The sequence below is a fragment of the Oncorhynchus keta genome, chromosome 34, assembly GCF_023373465.1.
Source record: "Oncorhynchus keta strain PuntledgeMale-10-30-2019 chromosome 34, Oket_V2, whole genome shotgun sequence".
In the NCBI taxonomy this organism is placed as follows: Eukaryota; Metazoa; Chordata; class Actinopteri; order Salmoniformes; family Salmonidae; genus Oncorhynchus; species Oncorhynchus keta.
The window spans coordinates 16,690,481-16,717,638 of NC_068454.1; the positions used below are offsets into that span (position 1 = coordinate 16,690,481).

General features: G+C 46.8%; 1 protein-coding gene across 1 annotated transcript; it reads right to left on the reverse strand.

Annotated features, from left to right (window-relative positions):
* Positions 1-399: 399 nt before the first annotated feature.
* On the reverse strand, positions 400-25,848 carry LOC118366616 (transcriptional regulator ATRX-like). The gene is made up of 14 exons (XM_052492625.1): positions 25,725-25,848; positions 25,296-25,421; positions 24,945-25,037; positions 24,796-24,858; positions 24,539-24,697; positions 24,272-24,421; positions 24,000-24,158; positions 17,761-17,916; positions 17,518-17,642; positions 17,226-17,444; positions 15,786-16,287; positions 15,581-15,669; positions 5,804-5,869; positions 400-5,365 (listed from the first exon to the last, which is right to left on the reverse strand). The coding sequence occupies exons 1-14, from the start codon at positions 25,753-25,755 to the stop codon at positions 1,103-1,105; spliced, it is 6,201 nt and encodes a 2,066-aa protein (XP_052348585.1). The 5' UTR covers positions 25,756-25,848; the 3' UTR covers positions 400-1,102.
* Between the last annotated feature and the right edge of the window lie 1,310 nt (positions 25,849-27,158).

Here is a 27,158-nt window from a genome sequence, read left to right on the forward strand (position 1 = left end):
ATATTTATAAACTGGGTTCGAGCCCTGAATGCTAATTGGCTGACAGCCGTGTTACAACAGACCATATAGCACGGGTATGACAAAACATAACTTTTTAGTGCTCTAATTACCCCGTTTATAATATTTTATAATTAACCAGTTTATAATAGCAATAAGGCACCTCTGGGGTTTGTGATATATGGCCAATATACCATGGCTAAGAGTTGTATCCAGGCACTCTGCGTTGTGTCGTCCCTAAGAACACCCCTTAGCCGTGATATATTGGCCATATATTTAAATATCTTACTATATATATTTTACTGTATTTTATTTATATTACTATATATATTTTCCTAGATTACATCACACAGTGGATTCTTTAAAGAATACATTTTTAATCCATAACTCATGAGTCCTATGAAGTTATCTAAATTGCTCTTTATTTTATGAAAAATATTGACATATTACAATTCAGTTCATTTGTGTATGAGTACACTGAATTACCTTACGATACATTACAGCACACATACTGTGTAAATTATATGCATAGGTATTGATTAAATAAAATTGATTTTTCACAGGGACAGGCTGTATGAGTGCCTGTATTTAAAATGTGGAGCAATGTTGTTTGTAATGATGGTTTGGCAATGAACTACACATGAGATGATATTTAAGAAATAAATATATCTAAGAAATACTATTGACATCTGCTTGGCCCTGTTTGCGTCAGGCAGGCTAAATGATAAGATGTTACCTCTAATACATCATGATCTATGCCAAAGGTCATATACTGTATCACATTTTTCCAACAGTCAGGTCAAGGCATTCAACATTAGGTGCACAAGAACAAACTATGTATTCATGAGAATAAAAAGATACAGTTTGTGCAAAAAAAAATCTCAATAAATAAATACATCTATTTTTTGGGGGGTGGGTCACAACTGTGGATAAGTGACATAATAGAAAGTACAAGCACACATCCACACAGAGGTTCTCAAACACCTGTACTGTGTTAGTCTTACGACTCAGGTGTCTCAGGTCCAGAATCCTTCCAGCCACTGTTATCAGGCAGGTTTGGGCTCGGACCCATAAAGGATTTGTAACCATTGAGGTCCAGAATGTCTCACTTCAGCTCCAGGTACTGGGGTAAGACATTATTCCAGAACTGTTGGGATTCTTGGGTACTTTTGGCCTGTTTTCCCCCTGTGGTCCTCTGTTTGGTACGGGCTGCTGGTTTGGGTTTCTCCCTCGGGGGATCTTCAATCCCTTTCCTGCTGGGGGGAGCTGCTTTAGGTGGTACGCTTTGTGAGCCTTTCTTTCTCCCTTTTGCAGATTTGATCTCTTCCTCCTCTTCTTCCTGTTCTTCCTCCTCATCTTCTTCCTCCTCTTCTTCCTGTTCTTCCTCCTCTTCCTCTACCTCCTCATCTTCTTCCTCCACCTCTTCTCCTTCTTTACTATCTTCCTCCTCCTCTTCTCCTTCTTTACTATCTTCCTCCTCCTCTTCTCCTTCTTTACTATCTTTCTCATCCTCTTCTTCCTCAACTTGTTCTTCTTTAATATGTTTTTCTTCCTCCTCTTCTTCTCCTTCTTTACTATCTTTCTCTTCCTCTCCCTCCTCATCTTCTTCTTCCTCCTCCTCTTCTCCTTCTTTACTATCTTCCTCCTCCTCTTCTCCTTCTTTACTATCTTCCTCCTCTTCTCCTTCTTTACTATCTTTCTCATCCTCTTCTTCCTCAACCTGTTCTTCTTTAATATGTTTTTCTTCCTCCTCTTCTTCCCCTTCCTCTTCATCTTCTTCCTCTCCTGTTTCCTCCACCTCCATCTCCCCTTTCTGTTCCCCTGCAGCTTCTTCTTCTAATTCACCATCAATTTCTTTATTTTCTTTCCCTTCTTTTTCATCTCCATTCTCCTCCCCCCTTTTTCCACCCTCCTCTCCCTCTGTGTCTTTTCCACCTACTTCCTGTCTATCCTCTTCTTGTTTGTTCGCTTCCTCCTCTCTCTCTTCATCCACTTCTATTTCCTCTTTCTCATCTTCCTGTTTTTCACCATATTCCTCCTCTTCCCCTTCACCCTCTTCCTCCCCTTCTCCTTTATCATCTTCTTCTTCCCCCTCATCTTCTTCTTCTCCTTCCTCTTCCTCACATTTTTCATCTTCAAGTTCCTCCTCTCCACTAGCATCTTCCTCCTCTTCCTCATCATCCTCTCCTCCCTCCTCTTCCTCCTCAACTTCACCGTTCTCCTCTTCACCTTCATTTTCATCCTCACCCTCAACTGCTTCCTCTTCTCCTACATTGCCCTCACCTTCTCCACTTTCTGCACCATTTTCCTCATCGTCATCCTCTTCTCCCTCCTCCTCACTTACACTTGCCTCCTCCTCCTCTTCTTCACTTTCACAACCTTCCTTATCCTCTCCCTCTCCTTCCTCATCTGTTCCACTCTCTCCCTCTCCTTCTTCTTCTACAGACTCAGTAGCTTTACTTTCTTCACTCTCTGCTTCTTCATCTTCCTCCTCTTCTGCTGATCCCTCACTCTTGCTCTCAGCCTCACTTCCTGATTCATCACCACCCTCCTCCTTGTCCTCTTTGTTTTCATCCCCACTCTCTTCATCACTGGACTCTTCTTCACTCTTATCCTCCTCTTCCCCCTCTCCACTCTCTCCCTCCTCTCCTTCCCCATCACTCTCTTCACTTTTCTCCTCTCCCTCCTCCTCTAGGCTTGCCTCAGAATCACTCTCTTTGCTCTCCTCCCCCTCTCCTGTCCCCTCAGAATCACTCTCTTTGCTCTCCTCCCCCTCTCCTGTCAACTGAGAATCACTCTCTTTGCTCTCCTCCCCCTCTCCTGTACCCTGAGAATCACTCTCTTTGCTCTCCTCCCCCTCTCCTGTCCCCTCAGAATCACTCTCTTTGCTCTCCTCCCCCTCTCCTGTCCCCTCAGAATCACTCTCTTTGCTCTCCTCCCCCTCTCCTGTCCCCTGAGAATCACTCTCTTTGCTCTCCTCCCCCTCTCCTGTCCCCTCAGAATCACTCTCTTTGCTCTCCTCCCCCTCTCCTGTCCCCACAGAATCCCTCTCTTTGCTCTCCTCCCCCTCTCCTGTCCCCTGAGAATCACTCTCTTTGCTCTCCTCCCCCTCTCCTGTCCCCTCAGAATCACTCTCTTTGCTCTCCTCCCCCTCTCCTGTCCCCACAGAATCGCTCTCTTTGCTCTCCTCCCCCTCTCCTGTCCCCACAGAATCATTCTCTTTGCTCTCCTCCCCCTCTCCTGTCCCCTCAGAATCACTCTCTTTGCTCTCCTCCCCCTCTCCTGTCCCCTGAGAATCACTCTCTTTGCTCTCCTCCCCCTCTCCTGTCCCCTCAGAATCACTCTCTTTGCTCTCCTCCCCCTCCGCGCCCTGGCTCTCTTCGCTCCTCTCTTCTCTATCCTCCTCTCCTTCTCTGCTAGCCACAGAATCACTGTCTTCTGCTTCTCCCCCTTCGTTCTGTTCACTGCTCTCTTCCAGACCCTTACTACTCCTGTCATCCTCTTCCTCCTCTTCTTCTTCCAGACCCTCACTACTCCTGTCATCCTCCTCTCCCTGTCTCTTTGTGAAATCCTCATGTTCATCATCCTCATCCTCTGACCTTTGACCTCTACTAGTGTTCTCATCGTCGTCAACCTCGGCCTGACCTCCCGACCTGTCACTAGCATCCTCTGTGGTGTCTGGGTTCTTCTCAGAACTCCCGCTCCCTGCTTCCTGATCAGAATTCCTGAGAACACTGATGCAGATGGAGGTCCTGTTTCTTTGCGTTACTGCACTGGGATCTGATGTTGAAGAGGAGGATGCGGAAGGCTGGGTGATGGCGCTCTGTTTGGTGAACCTCTCTACCCGGCTGGACCGCCGAGGAGGGATAGAAGTGGCTGTGTCACTCTCTGACTGAAACCCCCTCACACTTGTCACCGCCTCACTCAAGGCCCCCATGGCTACGCCTGCCACCCCTACGGTTGGAAGGAGAGAGGCTGCATCGCTGAGAAATCCTCCCCAGCCAGGCTCCCCCTCCTGGGATTCACCAATGGTATCTTCCCCTGGGACCGCCACTCTATCTTTGACCTGTGAGACAGCCAGTGGCTCTCTAAGCTCAGACTTCGCTGACTTCTTATCCCAAGCATTTTGAGGCATTGCATCTGATAATGACAGTGATGCGGATGGTGATTTGGCCTTTGAGGTAGGTTCTACTAAGATTGGTTGGCTGGAAACCTCTGTTGGCTTGCTTTTCAGTTTCACCGGGGTTCCCTTCAACTCAGTCAATTTAGCTTTAACCTCTTCAGGTTCAGGCACATGTTTTGTTTTGGTGGATGCACTTTTTGTTTTTGTGACTTTGCCTTTATCTTTAACTGCCATTTTCTTCCCCTCTGTTGTCCCTGACTCTTTGAGAGTAATAGACTCTCCAGTCTTTTGTTCATTCACCTCTTTTGCCTTCCTTTGTCCCTTTATTGGAGTGCTTTTACCTTCAGATGTTTTGTTCTTATCTATTACCTCCTGAGGAATCCTCTTTACATTCAAAGGAGTGTTTTTACCTCCACATGTTTTATCTATTACCTCCTGAGGAATCCTCTTTACATTCAAAGGAGTGTTTTCAGCCACAGTTTTACTTGGAATTGGCTCCTTTTCCACAGGTTTACCTTTAACTTTAACTGTAGAGGATTTGGCCTCTTGAATGTTACTTTTCACAGGGGTGGATTTGACCTCTAATTGTTTACCTTTAACTTTGACTGGAGCGGACTTGACCCCTTGAAGTGGTTTATTTTGAACTTCAATAGTTTTAGTATCTTCCTCTGCAATTTTTGATTTCTTGTCTTTGGACTCCAAACTTTTCGTTTTGATGGGAGTGCTGGTCGCCTCGGCCTCCTTACTTCTGATCTTTACAGGGCCTTTCCCTTTCATCTCTGTACCTTTATTCACCTCAGACAGCTTGCTTTGACCATGCTTTGGAATGCTGGGTTTAGACACAGATATCTGGATCTGACTGTGTTTAGGAGTGCTGGGTTTAGACACAGATAACTTGCTTTGTTTCTTTGCAGGTGTATTTAGCTTAGACCCTGCTTTACCTGTGCTTTGAAGATTGCTCTCTAGTTTACTGGTTTTCACTTTAAGGCCAGCCTTTTCTGTTGTCAAAGTGATGTTCTCCTTGCCCCTGGCTGGGGTTTGGGGGGTCTGAGGGGTCTTTAGTGGTTTGGGACTCTTTGTGGGCATGGCCTCTGCCTTCAACAAATTCAAACTGGAACCTCTCTGGAGCTCGGTGGGAAGGGCTTCATGGGAAGGTAGCTCCTCCTTCCTGTTGGTCAGGGTTTGTTCAACCTTCCTCTCTGCCTCCTTCACAGCTCTCCAAAGAACCCTACCCTTTTTATGTCCCTGGAGAGATGAGAAAGAGACAGAGAGAAAAAGAGAGGAGGTGGCAGAGAGAGAGAGAGAGAGAGAGAGAGAGAGAGAGAGAGAGAGAGAGAGAGAGAGAGAGAGAGAGAGAGAGAGAGAGAGAGAGAGAGAGAGAGAGAGAGAGAGAGAGAGAGAGAGAAATAAAAGAAAGAGAGAGGAGGGTATCGTTTTGCAAAGAGAGAGAATATTCAGAGAGTAGAGGAAGAAAGAGAGAGAGGAGAGTAACATTTTGCAAAGAGAGAGAATATTCAGAGGGTTTGGAAGAAAGAGAGGAGGATGTGAAACATGAAGAGAATACAGTCGAGGGGCAAGCAGAATAAAGGAGCCAAATGTACAGTGAAATAAAGGAGAAAGGAAGACAGACATGTAGATGCCAGTCCTTCTTTCCTGTCCCTTATAGTAAAAACACTAACATACCTTATCCTTCTGCTCTGCAGATGTAGTCCCAGTCTCATTGCCAGAATCTCCTCTCGATAGTGATGCCTGCCTCAAAAAGAACGGGACACAAGTCTCACAACTAAACTCAACATCTCATTTAACTATGTTGAGATACGTTAATAACCTACATACAAGCTCTTACATGAAACAACTATAAAGGATTAGAACACAAAAGCCAGAACCTTCCTTCCATCAGGAATATAAACAAGTGTGGGTAGTCAGCTTACCTGCAGGCAAACATGAGCCTGTATAAGAACTGCATAACATAATGAAAAGCAGAGGCTGGTAGGAAGAACTACGACACGTGACGATGAAATTCATCTATTTGTTCCCCCCATCCCTGCTGGAAATAAATTATAATCCCAGTTAATGAGAGGGTTATGAGGTGTTATGCAAAAGCAGACCGATTCACTCATTGCCACGGCAACCTTTATTAGAAGCCTTTCCATTCAGTCCATTAACACATCCACCTTCAGCATCGGGTGCCAAACTCCTCACATATTACACCTCAGAGAGTCTCTATGGAATGGATGAAACACGTATGCACGTACAGTATACACACAGGCTCATAGCACACAAGACACCCTAGCGGTGCTGTGTATAGAATTAACTAAAGTGCATGGGAGAGGCAGCACAACTAAAATAAATGCCTGGTCTTCCCAGCATCATGTGTTGTTCTATCTGCTCTCTCTCCTCCATGTCGGTTGTTCACACTGCTGGGTTTCACTGTGTGCTGCAACAAGAGTAGGCCGATGAAGACCACGATGAAGATGTTGAAAACGTTGTGCATGTATCAGTAAAAACAGTGTTAGGATGTGTGTAGCTAAATACTCTTCTCCTCCGAACACAGGAAACTCCCTCACAGTCTCCCTCAGCAGGAGTCATGGAAAGATGGGCGTGAAGTGTGTCGACATCCCAGTCACGTCAACACTATGGATTAGCTATGAGCCAGGAGGAGCTGTGTGTGTGTGTGTGTGTGTGTGTGTGTGTGTGTATAATTACGTGTGTGTATGTTCATGAGAAGAATGGCGGCAGGGACAGCGATTAAGCTCCAACCCATTTGCACTGAAGCTGCAACAGGAGATTTAAGACATGTTTTCTTGGAAAAGAAAATGAGCAGGAGACAGATGCAGAGACAGACAGAGAGACAGACGGGGAGAGACAGACGGGGAGACAGACGGAGAGACAGACGGGGAGAGACAGACGGAGAGACAGACGGAGAGACAGACGGAGAGACAGATGCAGAGACAGACAGAGAGACAGACGGGGAGACAGACGGGGAGACAGACGGGGAGACAGACGGAGAGACAGATGCAGAGACAGACAGAGAGACAGACAGAGAGACAGACGGGGAGACAGACGGAGAGACAGATGCAGAGACAGACAGAGAGACAGACGGAGAGACAGACGGAGAGACAGACGGAGAGACAGATGCAGAGACAGACAGAGAGACAGACGGGGAGACAGACGGGGAGACAGACGGGGAGACAGACGGAGAGACAGACGGGGAGACAGACGGGGAGACAGACGGGGAGACAGACGGAGAGACAGACGGGGAGACAGACGGGGAGACAGACGGGGAGACAGACGGAGAGACAGACGGGGAGACAGACGGGGAGACAGACGGGGAGACAGACGGGGAGACAGACGGGGAGAGACAGACGGAGAGACAGACAGAGAGACAGATGGGGAGAGACAGACGGAGAGACAGACGGAGAGACAGACGGGGAGACAGACGGGGAGAGACAGACGGAGAGACAGACAGAGAGACAGACGGGGAGAGACAGACGGAGAGACAGACGGAGAGACAGACGGAGAGACAGACGGAGAGACAGACGGAGAGACAGATGCAGAGACAGACAGAGAGACAGACGGGGAGAGACAGACGGGGAGAGACAGACGGAGAGACAGACGGGGAGAGACAGACGGAGAGACAGACGGAGAGACAGACGGAGAGACAGATGCAGAGACAGACAGAGAGACAGACGGGGAGACAGACGGGGAGACAGACGGGGAGACAGACGGGGAGAGACAGACGGAGAGACAGACGGGGAGACAGACGGAGAGACAGACGGAGAGACAGACGGAGAGACAGATGGAGAGACAGACGGGGAGAGACAGATGGGAGAGACAGACGGAGAGAGACGGAGAGACAGACGGAGAGACAGACGGGGAGACAGACGGAGAGACAGACGGAGAGACAGACGGAGAGACAGACGGAGAGACAGATGGAGAGACAGACGGGACAGAGAGAGACAGACGGAGAGACAGACGGAGAGACAGAGAGACAGACGAGAGACAGACGGGAGAGACAGAGACAGACGGGAGAGACAGACGGGAGAGACAGACAGAGAGACAGACGGGGAGAGAGAGACAGACGGAGAGACAGACGGAGAGACAGACGGAGAGACAGACGGAGAGACAGACGGAGAGACAGATGGAGAGAGACAGACGGAGAGACAGACGGGGAGAGACAGACGGAGAGACAGACGGAGAGACAGACGGAGAGACAGACGGGGAGAGACAGATGGAGAGACAGACAGAGAGACAGACGGAGAGACAGACGGAGAGACAGACAGAGAGACAGACGGGGAGAGACAGACGGAGAGACAGACGGAGAGACAGACGGAGAGACAGACGGAGAGACAGACGGAGAGACAGACGGAGAGACAGACGGAGAGACAGACGGAGAGACAGACGGAGAGACAGATGGAGAGACAGACGGGGAGAGACAGATGGAGAGACAGACGGAGAGAGACAGACGGAGAGACAGACGGGGAGAGACAGACGGAGAGACAGACGGGGAGAGACAGACGGAGAGACAGACGGGGAGAGACAGACGGAGAGACAGACGGAGAGACAGACGGAGAGACAGACGGGGAGAGACAGATGGAGAGACAGACAGAGAGACAGATGGAGAGACAGACGGAGAGACAGACGGAGAGACAGACGGGGAGAGACAGACGGAGAGACAGACGGAGAGACAGACAGAGAGACAGACGGGGAGAGACAGACGGAGAGACAGACGGAGAGACAGACGGAGAGACAGACGGAGAGACAGATGGAGAGAGACAGACGGAGAGACAGACGGGGAGAGACAGATGAAGAGACAGACGGAGAGAGACAGACGGAGAGACAGACGGGGAGAGACAGACGGAGAGAGACAGACGGAGAGACAGACGGAGAGACAGACGGGGAGAGACAGATGGAGAGACAGACGGAGAGAGACAGACGGAGAGAGACAGACAGAGAGAGACAGACGGAGAGACAGACGGAGAGACAGACGGGGAGAGACAGATGGAGAGACAGACGGAGAGAGACAGACGGAGAGACAGACGGGGAGAGACAGACGGAGAGACAGACGGAGAGACAGACGGGGAGAGACAGATGGAGAGACAGACGGGGAGAGACAGACGGAGAGAGACAGACGGGGAGAGACAGACGGGGAGAGACAGACGGAGAGAGACAGACGGAGAGACAGAGAGACAGACGGAGAGACAGACGGGGAGAGACAGACGGGGAGAGACAGACGGAGAGAGACAGACGGAGAGAGACAGACGGAGAGACAGACGGAGAGACAGACGGAGAGACAGACGGAGAGACAGACGGGGAGACAGACGGGGAGACAGACGGAGAGAGACAGACGGAGAGACAGACGGAGAGACAGACGGAGAGACAGACGGGGAGACAGACGGAGAGACAGACGGAGAGAGACAGATGGAGAGACAGACGGGGAGAGACAGACGGAGAGAGACAGACGGAGAGAGACAGACGGAGAGAGACAGACGGGGAGAGACAGACGGAGAGAGACAGACGGGGAGAGACAGACGGGGAGAGACAGATGGAGAGACAGACGGGGAGAGACAGACGGAGAGAGACAGACGGAGAGAGACAGACGGAGAGACAGACGGGGAGAGACAGATGGAGAGACAGACGGAGAGACAGACGGAGAGAGACAGACGGAGAGACAGACGGAGAGAAGGACGGAGAGAAGGACGCAGAGACAGACAGAGAGATATACGGAGAGACAGACGCAGAGACAGACAGAGAGACAGACGGAGAGACAGACGCAGAGACAGACGCAGAGACAGACGCAGAGACAGAAGGAGAGACAGACGCAGAGACAGACGCAAAGACAGACGCAGAGACAGACGGAGAGAGACAGAGGGAGAGCTGGATGGAGAGACAGACGGAGAGACAGACGACTGCATGGTTGAGCACGACTCCAACACCATCATTAAGTTTGCTGACGACAACGATGAGACAGCCTATAGGGAGGAGGTCAGAGACCTGGCAGTGTGGTGCCAGGACAACAACCTCTCCCTCAACAAGGCAAGACAAAGGAGATGATCGTGGACTACAGGAAAATGAGGGCCGAACACACCCCCATTCACAAGAAATAGGCTTTGATTATGTTTTACTGGTAAATGCCAACAAAATACCTTTTTGGTCAGTGTGGTATGTGAGTGTGTGTATAACCTTTATTTAACTAGGCAAGTCAGTTAAGAACAAATTCTTATTTACAATTACGGCCTACCCCGGCCAATTGTGTGCAGCCCTATGGGACTCCAAATCACGGCCGGATGTGATACAGCCTGGAATCGAACCAGGGACTGTAGTAACTCCTCTTGCACTGAGATGCAATGCCTTCGACTGCTTTGTCCACGTGTGTGTGTTAACTATTTAACTATACTAGAATGCTTAAAAGGCATCAAAAAATGTAAATATCGGTTATCGGTATCAGGGTTTTTTGGGAAGGACAATATTGGAAATCGGTATCGGCCAAAAATGACATATCGGTGCATCACTAGTTGCCATACCAGGTGGTGATGCAACCGGTCAGGAGGCTCTCGATGGTGCAGATGTAGAACTGTTGAGGATCTGGGGACCCATGCCAAATATTTTCAGTCTCCCGAAGGGGAAGAGGTGTTGTCGTGCCCTCTTCAAAAAAGATGGCTTCACGTGGAAGGAAAATTATGTGGATATATTGAAGCAATATCTCAAGACATCAGTCAGGAAGTTAAAGCTAGGTCGCAAATGGGTCTTCCAAATGGACAATGACCCCGAGCATACTTCCGAAGTTGTGGCAAAATGGCTTAAGGACAACAGGGTCAAGGTATTGGAGTGGCCATCAAACCTGACTCCATTACACCAGCTCTGTCAGGAGGAATGGGCCAAAATTCACCCAACTTATTGTGGGAAGCTTGTGGAATGATACCCAAAACGTGTGACCCAAGTTAAACAATTTAAAAGCAATGCTACCAAATACTAATTGAGTGTTTGCAAACGTAAGTGTAAGGAAATGTAAAGTCATTTCACGTGAAGGAGCACGTGACAAGTAAAATGTGATTTGATTTGAATAAGCAGGAATCCGGAATCCTCCAACCAAGATTTCTAGAAAACCTGATATTTTTGGGGAAGTTACTGTAACTTCACAACCTAGACCAAAGTAATGAGCCACTCTGATCATAGGCCAAAGTCATGGAGCCCACATACCTGACCATAGCAAGACAGCAAACCTAATACACATACAGATCTATAACACATACAGATCTATAACAGATACAGATCTATAACAGATACAGATCTATAACAGATACAGATCTTTAAAAAAAATAAAAATGTACCTTTATTTTACTAGGCAAGTCAGTTAAGAACAAATTCTTATTTTCAATGACGGCCTAGGAACAGTGGGTTAACTGCCTGTTCAGGGGCATAACGACAGATTTGTACCTTGTCAGCTCGGGGGTTTGAACTTACAACCTTTCGGTTACTAGTCCAACGCTATAACCACTAGGCTACCCTGCCACCCATCTATAACACATACAGATCTATAACACATACAGATCTATAACACATACAGATCTATAACACATACAGTGCCTTCAGAAAGTTTTCATACCCCTTGACTTTTTCCACATTTTGTTGCGTTACAGCCTGAATTTAAAAAGATTATACTGAGATGTTGTGTCACTGGCCTACAGACAATATCATAGTGTCCGAATGGAATTATGGTTTTAGAAATGTTGACAAATTAATAAAAAGTCAATAAATATTCAACCCCTTAGAGGCAAGCCTAAATAAGTTCAGGATCAAAAATGTGCTTAACAAGTCTCATAATATATTGCATGGACTCTGTGTGCCATAAAAGTATTTAACATGATCTTTGAATGACTAGCTCATCTCTGTACCCCATACATATGATTATCTTTCTCGTCTACTCCCGCTCCACCGCTCGACATCGCCGGTTTACTAACCACCGGTCCGGGCCACCCATCATTACGCACACCTGCGCCTCATCATTACGCACACCTGCGCCCCATCATTACGCACACCTGCGTCCCATCATTACGCACACCTGCGCCTCATCATTACGCACACCTGCGCCTCATCATTACGCACACATGCGCCTCATCATTACGCACACATGCGCCTCATCATTACGCACACCTGCGCCTCATCATTACGCACACATGCGCCTCATCATTACGCACACATGCGCCTCATCATTACGCACACCTGCGCCTCATCATTACGCACACCTGCGCCTCATCATCACACACCTGCGCCCCATCATTACACGCACCTGCGCCCCATCATTACGCACACCTGCGCCCCATCATTACACGCACACCTGCGCCTCATCATTACGCACACCTGCGCCTCATCATTACGCACACCTGCGCCTCATCATTACGCACACATGCGCCTCATCATTACACACACCTGCGCCCCATCATTACGCACACCTGCGCCCAATCATTACGCACACCTGCGCCCCATCATTACGCACACCTGCACCCCATCATTACGCACACCTGCGCCCCATCATTACGCACACCTGCGCCCCGTCATTACGCACACCTGCACCCCATCATTACGCACACCTGCGCCCCATCATTACGCACACCTGCGCCTCATCATTACGCACACCTGCGCCTCATCATTACACGCACCTGGACTTCATTACGCACACCTGCGCCCCATCATTACGCACACCTGCACCTCATCATTACGCACACCTGTGCCTCATCATTACGCACACCTGACCCTCATCGTTACGCACACCTGCGCCTCATCGTTACGCACACCTGCGCCTCATCATTAGGCACACCTGCGCCTCATCATTAAGCACACCTGCGCCCCATCATTACGCACACCTGCGCCTCATCATTACGCACACCTGCGCCTCATCATTACACGCACCTGGACTTCATTACGCACACCTGCGCCCCATCATTACGCACACCTGCACCTCATCATTACGCACACCTGTGCCTCATCATTACGCACACCTGCCCCTCATCGTTACGCACACCTGCGCTTCATCGTTACGCACACCTGCGCCTCATCATTACGCACACCTGCGCCTCATCATTACGCACACATGCGCCCCATCATTACGCACACCTGCGCCCCATCATTACGCACACCTGCGCCCCGTCATTACGCACACCTGCACCCCATCATTACGCACACCTGCGCCCCATCATTACGCACACCTACGCCTCATCATTACGCACACCTGCGCCTCATCATTACACACACCTGGACTTCATTACGCACACCTGCGCCCCATCATTACGCACACCTGCACCTCATCATTACGCACACCTGTGCCTCATCATTACGCACACCTGTGCCTCATCATTACGCACACCTGCCCCTCATCGTTACGCACACCTGCGCCTCATCGTTACGCACACCTGCGCCTCATCATTAGGCACACCTGCGCCTCATCATTAAGCACACATGCGCCCCATCATTACGCACACCTGCGCCTCATCATTACGCACACCTGCGCCTCATCATTACACGCACCTGGACTTCATTACGCACACCTGCGCCCCATCATTACGCACACCTGCACCTCATCATTACGCACACCTGTGCCTCATCATTACGCACACCTGCCCCTCATCGTTACGCACACCTGCGCCTCATCGTTACGCACACCTGCGCCTCATCATTACGCACACCTGCGCCTCATCATTACGCACACATGCGCCCCATCATTACGCACACCTGCGCCCCATCATTACGCACACCTGCGCCTCATCATTACGCACACCTGCGCCTCATCATTACATGCACCTGGACTTCATTACGCACACCTGCGCCCCATCATTACGCACACCTGCACCTCATCGTTACGCACACCTGCGCCTCATCGTTACGCACACCTGCGCCTCATCATTAGGCACACCTGCGCCTCATCATTAAGCACACCTGCACCTCATCATTAGGCACACCTGGACTTCATTACGTCCCCTTTATTTAGCCCTCTGTGTTCATGTTATTGATTGTCTCTCACGTTCAGTATGCTTCCCATGTTTGTGCTTTTGTATCTGTTCCGTATTAAACTCACCTTCTGTACCTGCTCTCTGACTCCCGGGGTATACCTAACATTATCTGTTAGGTCCCTCAGTCGAGGACTGAATTTCAAACACAGCAAAGACCTGGGAGGTTTTTCCAATGCCTCGCTAAGAAGGGATCTGATTGGTAGATGATTTTATATATATATATTTTTTTTTTAAAGCAGACATTGAATAGACACCCAGTCATTACAAAGATACAGGCTCAACTAACTCAGTTGCCGGAGAGGAAGGAAACCACTCATGAATTTTACCATGAGGCCAATGGTGACTTTAAAACAGTTACAGAGTTTAATGGCTGTTTATTTATTTATTTACTTTTATTTAACTAGGCAAGTCAGTTAAGAACACATTCTTATTTTCAATGACGGCCTAGGAACAGTGGATTAACTGCCTTGTTCAGGGTCAGAATGACAGATTTGTACCTTGTCAGCTCGGGGATTCAATCTTGCAACCTTCCAGTTACTAGTCCAACACTCTAACCACTAGGCTACCCTGTGATAGGACAAAACTGAGGATAAATCAAAAAATTCTAGTTGCTCTAAAATACTAACCTAAATGACAGAGTGGAAGGAAGCCTGTACAGAATCAAAATAAAAGTGGCAAAGAAATTAACTTTATGTTCTGAATAGAAAGTGTTCTGTTTGGGGCAAATCATCACTGAGTACCACCCTTCATATTTTCAAGCGTGGTGGTGGCTGCAACATGTTATGGATATGCTTGTCATCGGCAAGGACTGTAGAGGGTTTTTTTTAGGATAAAAAGAAATGGAATAGAGCTAAGTAAAGGCAAAATCCTAGAGGAAAACCTGGTTCAGTCTGCTTTCCAACAGATACTGGGAAACAAATTCACCTTTCAGCAGGACAATAACCTAAGACACAAAGTCAAATCTACACTGCTTACCAAGACGACATTGAAAGTTCCTGAGTGGCCTAGTTACAGTTTTGACTTAAATCGGCTTAAATCTATGGCAAGACTTAAAAATGGCTGTCTAGCAATGATCAACAACCAACTTGACAGAGCTTGAAGAATTAAAAAAATTATATTGTGCAAATATTGTACAATCCAGGTGTGTAAAGCTCTTAAAGATTTACCCAGAAAGACTCACAGCTGTAATCGCTGTCAAAGGTGATTCTAACATTATGTAAATTAGATATTTCTTTATTTAATTTTCAATAATTTTGCTAAAACTTCAAAAAACATGTTTTCACTTTGTCATTATGGGGTATTGTGTGTAGATGGGTGATAAAATATATATTTAATCCATTTTGAATTCAGGCTGAAACACAACAAAATGTGGAATAAGTCAAGGGGTATGGATACGTTCTAAAGGCACTGAAGTACACATTATAATATTTTATAATAAATCTGCTGTGCTCACCAGGTTTGACAACGTGTCCTTTTCATCCTCCATATTCTCAATGAGCATCAGGCTGTCAGGGGCTTCTGTCACTGTGTCCTCATTCCTATCTGTAAAAACACACAGAGAACACTGGGATAGGTCATAGAATATGGGTCGCAGTTATGCCTACAGCTTGTGGCCATATAGTTTTGCGAGAAGGAAAGACAGGATTCAACTACTGTACCTGTCTGTGGTGAGGTGGGACTCCGAGAAGGGCTTGGGTGCCCCTTAGACAGCGTTTTGGGGGATTGGTTGTAATCTGTGGGCTTTTTAAAGGGGGTTTTGGGGGACAGTGTGGGGTCGGGGATGAGTTTAGGCATGGATAGGAAGGACTGTGAGGGGCTACTGGGTTCTTCAGATGTAGATTTTGGTGATTTTGACGGGGTGGGCTTCTTCTTCTTAGGGCTGGACTTTGAGGAGAGTGAAGGGCTGGGAGGGTCTGGGAATGTGAATTGGGGTGACCGTGATGGTGTTAAAGGGGGTTTGCCTCTGGGTTTGAGTGACAGAGAGGGAATGGGGGTGTTGTTTGAGGAGGGATTGGAAGACAGTGAGGAGGTGGAGGGGTCTTTACATGGTGTTCTGGAGATGTGGATGTTCCTGGACACAGGAAGGGAGGTGTTGAAGAAGCCAGACATCAGAGGAGGAAGGTTACGGAACATCTGGCCAAACTGCTCTGGAGAACACTCCTGAAACAGACCACACAGAAAAGTAAACTGAACAAATATAAACGCAACTTGCAACAATTTCAACGATTTTACTGAGTTACAGTTCATATAAGGAATTCAGTCAATTGAAATAAATTCATTAGGCCCTAATCTATGGATTTCACATGACTGGACAGGAGTGCGGCCATGAGTGGGTCTGGGAGGGCATAGGCCCACCCACTTAGTAATCAGACCCATCCACTGGGGAGCCAGGCCCACCCACTGGGGAGCCAGGACCTGCCAATCAGAATTAGTTTTCCCCCACAAAAGTGCTTATTACAGACCGAAATAATCCTCAATTTCATCAGCTTTCCGGGTGGGCTGGTCTGAGACGATCCAGCAGGTGAAGAAGCTTGATGTGGAGGTCCTGGGCTGGCGTGGTTACACGAGGTCTGTGGTTGTGAGGCCAGTTGGACGTACTGCCAAATTCTCTAAATTGGAGGCGGCTTATGGTAGAGTGAATGTTCACTTCTCTGGCAACAGCTCTGGTGGACATTCCTTTCTTCAGCATGCCAATTGCACGCTCCCTAAAAATATGATTGTTTTTTATTTGATCGAATAGAAGTTTAGTAATGTTTAGATTGTTACTAAAATAAGTGGCCGAACGTGGCATCTCGGCAGCTTTGAGAAAATATATTTTATATTGGAGTTGTGTCTGTTGTTCACACACATCTGCCCTTTCATTGGCTAGAATGTCCCTCCTAATCTCGCATCCACCCACCTGCCTTTACGCCTTCAAGATAACGACTTCCATTGCTGGGCAGAGACAATCTTGTCATTATATACAGTTTCTCTGCAGAAATGTGACGCAACACTGCTCCCTAGTGAAGGCAACCAAACACCACAACTCTGTCACTCCTTGTAATCAACAGTCCAGTTCTCCTTTCTGAAACTTTCTGATGTTGTGGCCCAGTGCTCACCCTCTCCCTGCGGCGGGCCCTAGCAGACAGGGTCCAGAGAGGAGGTGCAGTCGGTGGGTTGGACATCAGGAGGGAGGGATCCATCATGAGCAGCTCAGTGTAGGTTTCCAGAGTCTCCAGAATGGTCTCTGTGACATCATCTTCCTCTATCACCACTTCCTCAACCTCTGGGGGTCTGGGCATAGCCAGCACCAGCATGTGAGAGCTGCCACCTTTCACCTGAACACACATGCACAGTATTAGCACATGCAAAAACACACTCACACACACAAACCCACACAGCTTGACTCACTGACTGGACACTGTATTTGAGGAAGCGTGGGCACAGTGTTGGTCTGAACTGGTTGGTGAAGTTCTCTTCCCCCAGTCCGAGTTTACCATGGCGACCGTCCCCAAAGGTGTACAGAATCCCACTGTCTGGAGGGTGAGACATGGGGTCTCAATGGAACATGCTCACGTTTCAAATGTCTGAATGACAACTTCTATTCAACAGTGTATACTTAGTAGAATATATTACAGTACAATAGAAGCTTGCCTGTGATCACAGCAGTGTGGTTCTCTCCACAGGTGACGTGACTGACTCTGCCGTTCCGGAAGTGGACCAGTGCTTTGGGCAGATGTGCTTCGAACAGGAAGGTCCCGTGGCCCAGCTGACCATGCTGACCCCGCCCAAACGTGTACACATCCTCCTCTGGAACACGGAGAGGAAGCAAGAGAGAGAGAGAGAGAGAGAGAGAGAGAGAGAGAGAGAGAGAGAGAGAGAGAGAGAGGAAGCAAGAGAGAGAGAGAGAGAGAGATAGGTATAAAGGAAGCGAGAGATAGCGGTATAGAAGAAGAGAGAGGTATAGAGGAAGAGAGAGATAGAGGTATAGAGGAAGAGAGAGATAGAGGTATAGAGGAAGAGAGAGAGAGAGGTATAGAGGAAGAGAGAGAGAGAGAGGTATAGAGGAAGAGAGAGAGAGAGAGGTATAGAGGAAGAGAGAGAGAGAGAGGGTATAGAGGAAGAGAGAGAGAGACGTATAGAGGAAGAGAGAGAGAGAGAGGTATAGAGGAAGAGAGAGAGAGAGAGGTATAGAGGAAGAGAGAGAGAGACGTATAGAGGAAGAGAGAGAGAGAGAGGTATAGAGGAAGAGAGAGAGAGAGAGGTATAGAGGTATAGAGGAAGAGAGAGAGAGAGGTATAGAGGAAGAGAGAGAGAGAGGTATAGAGGAAGAGAGAGAGAGAGATGTATAGAGGAAGAGAGAGAGAGAGAGGTAGAGAGATAGAGATAGAGAGGTATAGAGGAAGAGAGAGAGGTATAGAGGAAGAGAGAGAGAGAGATGTATAGAGGAAGAGAGAGAGAGAGAGAGAGATAGAGAGGTAGAGGAAAGAGAGAGATAGAGAGGTATAGAGGAAGAGAGATAGAGAGGTGTAGAGGAAAGAGAGAGAGAGGTGTAGAGGAAGAGAGAGATAGAGAGGTATAAAGGAAGAGAGAGGTATAAAGGAAGAGAGAGATAGCGGTATAGAAGAAGAGAGAGGTATAAAGGAAGAGAGAGATAGCGGTATAGAGGAAGAGAGATATAGCGGTATAGAAGAAGAGAGAGGTATAGAGGAAGAGAGAGATAGAGGTATAGAGGAAGAGAGAGAGAGAGAGAGAGAGAGAGAGGTATAGAGGAAGAGAGAGAGAGAGGTATAGAGGAAGAGAGAGAGAGGTATAGAGGAAGAGAGAGATAGAGAGGTATAGAGGAAGAGAGAGAGAGAGGAAGAGAGAGATAGAGAGGTATAAAGGAAGAGAGAGATAGCGGTATAGAAGAAGAGAGAGGTATAGAGGAAGAGAGAGATAGAGGTATAGAGGAAGAGAGAGATAGAGGTATAGAGGAAGAGAGAGGTATAGAGGAAGAGAGAGAGAGAGGTATAGAGGAAGAGAGAGAGAGAGAGAGAGAGAGAGAGAGAGAGAGAGAGAGAGAGAGAGAGAGAGGTATAGAGGAAGCAAGAGAGAGAGAGAGGTATAGAGGAAGCAAGCAAGAGAGAGAGAGAGAGAGGTATAGAGGAAGCAAGATAGAGAAAGAGAGAGAGAGAGAGGGGTATAGAGGAAGAGAGAGAAAGGTATAAAGAAAGAGAGAGAAAGAGAGGTATAGAGGTAGAGAGAGAAAGAGAGAGAGGTATAGAGAAAGAGATAGAGGTATAGAGAAAGAGAGAGGTATAGAGATAGAGAGGTATAGAGAAAGAGAGATAGAGAGGTGTAGAGGAAAGAGAGAGAGAGGTGTAGAGGAAGCAAGAGAGAGAGAGAGAGAGAGAGAGGTATAGAGGAAGCAAGCAAGAGAGAGAGAGAGAGAGAGAGGTATAGAGGAAGCAAGAGAGAGAAAGAGAGAGAGAGAGAAAGGTATAAAGAAAGAGAGAGAAAGAGAGGTATAGGGGTAGAGAGAGAAAGGGAGAGGTATAGAGGAAGAGAGAGAAAGAGATAGAGGTATAGAGAAAGAGATAGAGGTATAGAGGTAGAGAGAGATAGAGAGGTATAGAGGAAGAGAGAGAGATAGAGAGGTATAGAGGAAGAGAGAGAGAGATAGAGAGGTATAGAGGAAGAGAGAGAGAGAGAGGTATAGAGGAAGAGAGAGAGATAGAGAGGTATAGAGGAAGAGAGAGAGAGATAGAGAGGTATAGAGGAAGAGAGAGAGATAGAGAGGTATAGAGGAAGAGAGAGAGATAGAGAGGTATAGAGGAGGAGAGAGAGATAGAGAGGTATAGAGGAAGAGAGAGAAAGAGAGAGAGGTATAGAGGAAGAGAGAGAAAGAGAGAGAGGTATAGAGGTATAGAGAAAGAGATAGAGGTATAGAGGTAGAGAGAGATAGAGAGGTATAGAGGAAGAGAGAGAGATAGAGAGGTATAGAGGAAGAGAGAGAGATAGAGAGGTATAGAGGAAGAGAGAGAGATAGAGAGGTATAGAGGAAGAGAGAGAGATAGAGAGGTGTAGAGGAAGAGAGAGATAGAGAGGTGTAGAGGAAAGAGAGAGATAGAGAGGTGTAGAGGAAAGAGAGATAGAGGTATAGAGGAAGAGAGAGAGAGAGAGGTATAGAGGAAGAGAGAGAGAGAGAGAGAGAGAGAGAGAGAGAGGTATAGAGGAAGAGAGAGAGGTATAGAGGAAGAGAGAGAAAGAGAGAGAGGTATAGAGGAAGAGAGAGAAAGAGAGAGAGGTATAGAGGTATAGAGAAAGAGATAGAGGTATAGAGGTAGAGAGAGATAGAGAGGTATAGAGGAAGAGAGAGAGATAGAGAGGTATAGAGGAAGAGAGAGAGATAGAGAGGTATAGAGGAAGAGAGAGAGATAGAGAGGTATAGAGGAAGAGAGAGAGATAGAGAGGTGTAGAGGAAGAGAGAGATAGAGAGGTGTAGAGGAAAGAGAGAGATAGAGAGGTGTAGAGGAAAGAGAGATAGAGGTATAGAGGAAGAGAGAGAGAGAGAGGTATAGAGGAAGAGAGAGAGAGAGAGAGAGAGAGAGAGAGAGAGAGAGAGAGAGAGAGAGAGTATAGAGGAAGAGAGAGAGGTATAGAGGAAGAGAGAGATAGAGAGGTATAGAGGAAGAGAGAGATAGAGAGGTATAGAGGAAGAGAGAGGTATAGAGGAAGAGAGAGAGAGAGAGGTATAGAGGAAGAGAGAGAGAGATAGCGAGGTATAGAGGAAGAGAGAGAGAGATAGCGAGGTATAGAGGAAGAGAGAGATAGCGAGGTATAGAGGAAGAGAGAGAGGTATAGAGGAAGAGAGAGATAGAGGAAGAGAGAGATAGAGATAGAGAGGTATAGAGGAAGAGAGAGATAGAGAGGTATAGAGGAAGAGAGAGATAGAGAGGTATAGAGGAAGAGAGATAGAGAGGTATAGAGGAAGAGAGATAGAGAGGTATAGAGGAAGAGAGATAGAGAGGTATAGAGGAAGAGAGAGATAGAGAGGTATAAAGGAAGAGAGAGATAGCGGTATAGAGGACGAGAGAGATAGCGGTATAGAGGAAGAGAGAGATAGCGGTATAGAGGAAGAGAGAGATAGCGGTATAGAGGAAGAGAGAGATATAGAGGAAGAGAGAGAAAGGTATAAAGAAAGAGAGAGAAAGAGAGGTATAGGGGTAGAGAGAGAAAGAGAGAGGTATAGAGGAAGAGAGAGAAAGAGATAGAGGTATAGAGAAAGAGATAGAGGTATAGAGGTAGAGAGAGATAGAGAGGTATAGAGGAAGAGAGAGAGATAGAGAGGTATAGAGGAAGAGAGAGAGATAGAGAGGTATAGAGGAAGAGAGAGAGAGAGAGTATAGAGGAAGAGAGAGAGATAGAGAGGTATAGAGGAAGAGAGAGAGAGATAGAGAGGTATAGAGGAAGAGAGAGAGATAGAGAGGTATAGAGGAAGAGAGAGAGATAGAGAGGTATAGAGGAGGAGAGAGAGATAGAGAGGTATAGAGGAAGAGAGAGAAAGAGAGAGAGGTATAGAGAAAGAGAGAGAGAGATAGAGAGGTATAGAGGAAGAGAGAGAAAGAGAGAGAGGTATAGAGAAAGAGATAGAGGTATAGAGAAAGAGATAGAGGTATAGAGGTAGAGAGAGATAGAGAGGTATAGAGGAAGAGAGAGAGATAGAGAGGTATAGAGGAAGAGAGAGAGATAGAGAGGTATAGAGGAAGAGAGAGAGATAGAGAGGTATAGAGGAAGAGAGAGAGATAGAGAGGTGTAGAGGAAAGAGAGATAGAGGTATAGAGGAAGAGAGAGAGAGAGAGGTATAGAGGAAGAGAGAGAGAGAGAGAGAGAGAGGTATAAAGGAAGAGAGAGATAGCGAGGTATAGAGGAAGAGAGAGAGGTATAGAGGAAGAGAGAGATAGAGATAGAGAGGTATAGAGGAAGAGAGAGATAGAGAGGTATAGAGGAAGAGAGAGGTATAGAGGAAGAGAGAGAGAGAGAGGTATAGAGGAAGAGAGAGAGAGAGAGGTATAGAGGAAGAGAGAGAGAGATAGCGAGGTATAGAGGAAGAGAGAGATAGCGAGGTATAGAGGAAGAGAGAGAGGTATAGAGGAAGAGAGAGATAGAGAGGTATAGAGGAAGAGAGAGATAGAGAGGTATAGAGGAAGAGAGATAGAGAGGAAGAGAGGAAGAGAGAGATAGAGAGGTATAAAGGAAGAGAGAGATAGCGGTATAAAGGAAGAGAGAGATAGAGGTATAGAGGAAGAGAGAGATAGCGGTATAGAGGAAGAGAGAGATAGCGGTATAGAGGAAGAGAGAGATAGCGGTATAGAGGAAGAGAGAGATAGCGGTATAGAGGAAGAGAGAGATATAGAGGAAGAGACAGATAGAGGTATAGAGGAAGAGAGAGAGAGGAAGAGAGAGATAGAGAGGTATAGAGGAAGAGAGAGATAGCGGTATAGAGGAAGGGAGATATAGCGGTATAGGAGAAGAGAGAGGTATAGAGGAAGAGAGATAGAGAGGTATAGAGGAAGAGAGATAGAGAGGTATAGAGGAAGAGAGATAGAGATGTATAGAGGAAGAGAGAGATAGAGGTATAGAGGAAGAGAGAGATAGAGAGGTATAGAGGAAGAGAGAGATAGAGAGGTATAGAGGAAGAGAGAGAGAGGTATAGAGGAAGCAAGCAAGAGAGAGAGATAGAGAGGTATAGAGGAAGCAAGAGAGAGAAAGAGAGAGAGAGAGAGAGGGGTATAGAGGAAGAGAGAGAAAGAGAGGTATAGAGGTAGAGAGAGAAAGAGAGAGGTATAGAGGAAGAGAGAGATAGAGAGGTATAGAGGAAGAGAGAGATAGAGAGGTATAGAGGAAGAGAGAGATAGAGAGGTGTAGAGGAAGAGAGAGAGAGGTATAGAGGAAGAGAGAGATAGAAAGGTATAGAGGAAGATATAGATAGAGAGGTGTAGAGGAAAGAGATATAGAGGTATAGAGGAAGAGATAGATAGAGAGGTATAGAGGAAGAGATAGATAGAGAGGTGTAGAGGAAGAGAGAGATAGAGGTGTAGAGGAAGAGAGATAGAAAGGTATAGAGGAAGAGAGATAGAAAGGTATAGAGGAAGAGATAGATAGAGAGGTATAGAAAGGTATAGAGGAAGAGATAGATAGAGAGGTATAGAGGAAGAGAGAGATAGAGAGGTATAGAGGAAGAGAGAGATAGAGAGGTATAGAGGAAGAGAGAGATAGAGAGGTGTAGAGGAAGAGAGAGATAGAGGTATAGAGGAAGAGAGAGATAGAGAGGTATAGAGGAAGAGATAGATAGAGAGGTGTAGAGGAAGAGATAGATAGAGAGGTGTAGAGGAAGAGATAGATAGAAAGGTATAGAGGAAGAGATAGATAGAGAGGTGTAGAGGAAGAGAGAGATAGAGAGGTATAGAGGAAGAGAGAGATAGAGAGGTGTAGAGGAAGAGAGAGATAGAGGTATAGAGGAAGAGAGAGATAGAGAGGTATAGAGGAAGAGATAGATAGAGAGGTGTAGAGGAAGAGATAGATAGAGAGGTGTAGAGGAAGAGATAGATAGAAAGGTATAGAGGAAGAGATAGATAGAGAGGTGTAGAGGAAGAGACAGATAGAGAGGTATAGAGGAAGAGATAGATAGAGAGGTATAGAGGAAGAGAGAGATAGAGAGGTATAGAGGAAGAGATAGATAGAGAGGTATAGAGGAAGAGATAGATAGAGAGGTATAGAGGAAGAGATAGATAGAGAGGTGTAGAGGAAGGGGAGACAGTCACAAACTGGAAACAGTAGACAGACTGTTTTATGTTATTAATGGTACTGTATCGATGAGTTAGTATTAATAGTATTTCAGAGGTATTTACTTGTGAGTGCCACTGTGTGCTCCCCTCCACAGGACACCTGGATGACCGGATCCTGGATGCCTTCCACCTGCTGAGGGACTCTGTGATTGGCCAGCTGGTCACGGAATAGACCCAGCCTTCCGTTCCGACTCTCCCCAAACGTGTAGAGGTCCCCGTCCACTGGAACAAGCCCAAACCAACCACAATAACCCAGCCGAATTACTACATGACAACAGGTTAATGGTATGCATAAGGTTTAGCTACTCAATTTAAATGAACCCCCTGTGTGTTACCTGTGACGAACGCTGAGTGGTGGTATCCACAGGACACCCAGGCCACTGACTGCCCCACCATCACCTCTCTGGGCTCTGAGGCGTAGCTCTCTGCCCCCAGACCGATCTGGCCAACCGAGTTATCACCCCACATGAACAGCCTGCCTTCCTCTGCCAACACATATACAACACAGTACACATACTGACAGAGAAGACTGACCAACAGACAGACAGACCGACAGACACACACACACAGTAGACAGACAGTCTGTCTGTTATCATTGTTACCTGTCAGAGCAGCTGAGGTGTTGCAGCCAGCAGCAAGCATTTTGATTGGTGCGTGGTCAGAGAAGGGATGAATCAGGTGGAAGGTGTTTGTGTCATCACAGTGTCCCAAACCAAGCTGCCCCTCCTGGTTACTGCCAGCACCATAAACCTGCCCACTCCCTGAGAAACATGGGTGAAAGCCTCATAAGTCATTGTAATGGCACATATTCATAACATGTTCTATAGTAATGTAGAGTAAAACAACTTGGTTCTTTTACATGTGCACACGATTGTGTGGTCTCTTCCACATGCTGCAAACTTCACTTTTTCAGTCTTCAACACTAAAGAAAAAACACATGTGTTTTAACGTTACAAAACTTTTGACAAAATGTGAGTTGAACATAATCCTAGTACATGATGGACTGACCTTTCACAGCAGTGGGCTTGTTGATGTTGATCTCTGACCCCAGTCCTAACTGACCGCTGGTATTACTTCCAAACATGAACAGCCTGCTATGGCCTACACATAGGAGAATACATAATAATACTGTTTTTATGTATTTCTTTGTGTCTTTGAACAAGTAAATACTATACATGTATTAAAGTTAAAGGCATTTTGTTCATAACACTGTTTGACTACAGGTCCATTAATAAACTGATAATGAACCATGAGAATGATTTACCAGCATTTTATAAACAACAAACGAGCCATGTTTTATACACAGTGTCCCCAAGTCGGCCAATCATATAGGAGAGTGTAGGATACATTATTGATAACCTGTTACGAGAGCAGTGTGATCACCCCCACACGAGATTTCTTCTGGATGGTCATTCTTCAGCCAGAATTTACTGGGCACATTATCAGCAAACTTGCTCTTCCCAAAGGTGAAGATTGCTCCTGTTTCTGTTGGGTAAAAAAAAAACTTTGAGACAGAAGAGAAACTATGACATTTCATAGGAGTTTGAGGAAATATCAGGTGCTATATGTTTGTACTACATGATTTCACTACTAGGCTTTACAGCAGTAAAGCAGGTAAATCCTAATGCCAACCGGTTGTTACGTATTTAGGTCGCTGCAAGCCAGAAATAGCAACAGGTTAGCTAATGGTCCCTACCATACATTACTGTCTAGTGCTAGAATAGCAACTATTGAGCTAAATAACAGCCATATGCTTCAAAAAAGCTATTCAGACACAGGTTTCCTAACCAGGTATATCATCTTCCGTCTGCCCGGTCATCTCTCCCCTGGTGTCGGCTCACCTCACAGGTGCCTGTCACATTCCTCCACAGAAACAATCTGCGGATTCGATTATGCAGAGAACCGGTATATGACACGTGACGTGCCCAGTGTGAGCAACAATAGCGGAATCGGCGGTTTGCCTTCAAAATAAAGGTCTCCCATTGATTCCCGTTGAATCACGCCACAATTGTATTAAAAGGAAAACTATATTTTGGGATTTGTTTACTTAATCCATTGTTGATATAGTTAAGTGTTTTGCATGTCAGTAATCAAGTTAGAAGATATATCACTTTCAAAATACATATGATGAAAAATGCACCATACAGGCCAGATTTCTGTATTTTATGAATGTTCTGGCCTTGGCTCCTTTTCTTTTGCAGAGTACGCTCAGGTGGTTCAGGTGCTTCATTCCCTCCTTCTCCAGGCACTGTATGTGGGCACTCCAGGACATGTTTTCTTAGAATGTGACCCCTTGGCTGGAGTGCTTTCCCATACAGTTTAAGGTGCACTTGCGTGGTTATTTTGGGGTGCCTGGAGAAGAGGACATACTGTGTCTTCAGGGGATTGAGCTTGACCGTCCACAGATTTAACCCAGTTCTCCATCTCTGTTATGCTCTTCTGTAGCTTTTTTCCAGCATGGACAATGTTTTTGGAGGAGGCCTAAAAACAGAGATTGACTGCTACCTGGGCCACTTGTCCGTCTCCTGGGTGGGGGAAATAAATATCACAGATGTATATTAAAAACAGTAGAGGACAGACGACGGAGCCTTGGGGTTCTCCCGCCTCAGGAGAGAACCTGAATGATGTGGCTTCTCTCACCCTCACCGCTGCCTCCCGCTGATTTAAAAGAAGGACCATCTGAGTGGGGAGTTTCAGGTTTGTATTCTATAGCCTATAGATGAGCCCATTGTGCCACATCTTATCAAACACCTTTTCAATGTCTAAGAAGACAGTCACCATCACCTCTTTTTTGTCAGCCTCAGGATGTTGTCAGTAGTTGATCTCTTCTTGACAACTACATCTCAGGGCTGGTAGGGACATCTCAGGGCTGGTAGGGACATCTCAGGGCTGGTAGGGACATCTCAGGGCTGGTAGGGACATCTCAGGGCTGGTAGGGACATCTCAGGGCTGGTTGGGACATCTCAGGGCTGGTAGGGACATCTCAGGGCTGGTAGGGACATCTCAGGGCTGGTAGGGACATCTCAGGGCTGGTAGGGACATCTCAGGGCTGGTAGGGACATCTCAGGGCTGGTTGGGACATCTCAGGGCTGGTAGGGACATCTCAGGGCTGGTAGGGACATCTCAGGGCTGGTAGGGACATCTCAGGGCTGGTAGGGACATCACAGGGCTGGTTGGGACATCTCAGGGCTGGTTGGGACATCTCAGGGCTGGTTGGGACAT

Excerpts from the sequence above, each read along its gene's own strand:
- LOC118366616 (XM_052492625.1), bottom strand. The coding sequence starts at position 25,755 with ATGACCGGGCAGACGGAAGATGATATACCTG. Across the intron at positions 25,038-25,295 it reads TCACACTGCTCTCGTAACAG|GCCATAGCAGGCTGTTCATG; the intron begins GTTATCAATAAT and ends TCCTATGTGTAG. Across the intron at positions 24,859-24,944 it reads CAAGCCCACTGCTGTGAAAG|TGTTGAAGACTGAAAAAGTG; the intron begins GTCAGTCCATCA and ends TTTTTTCTTTAG.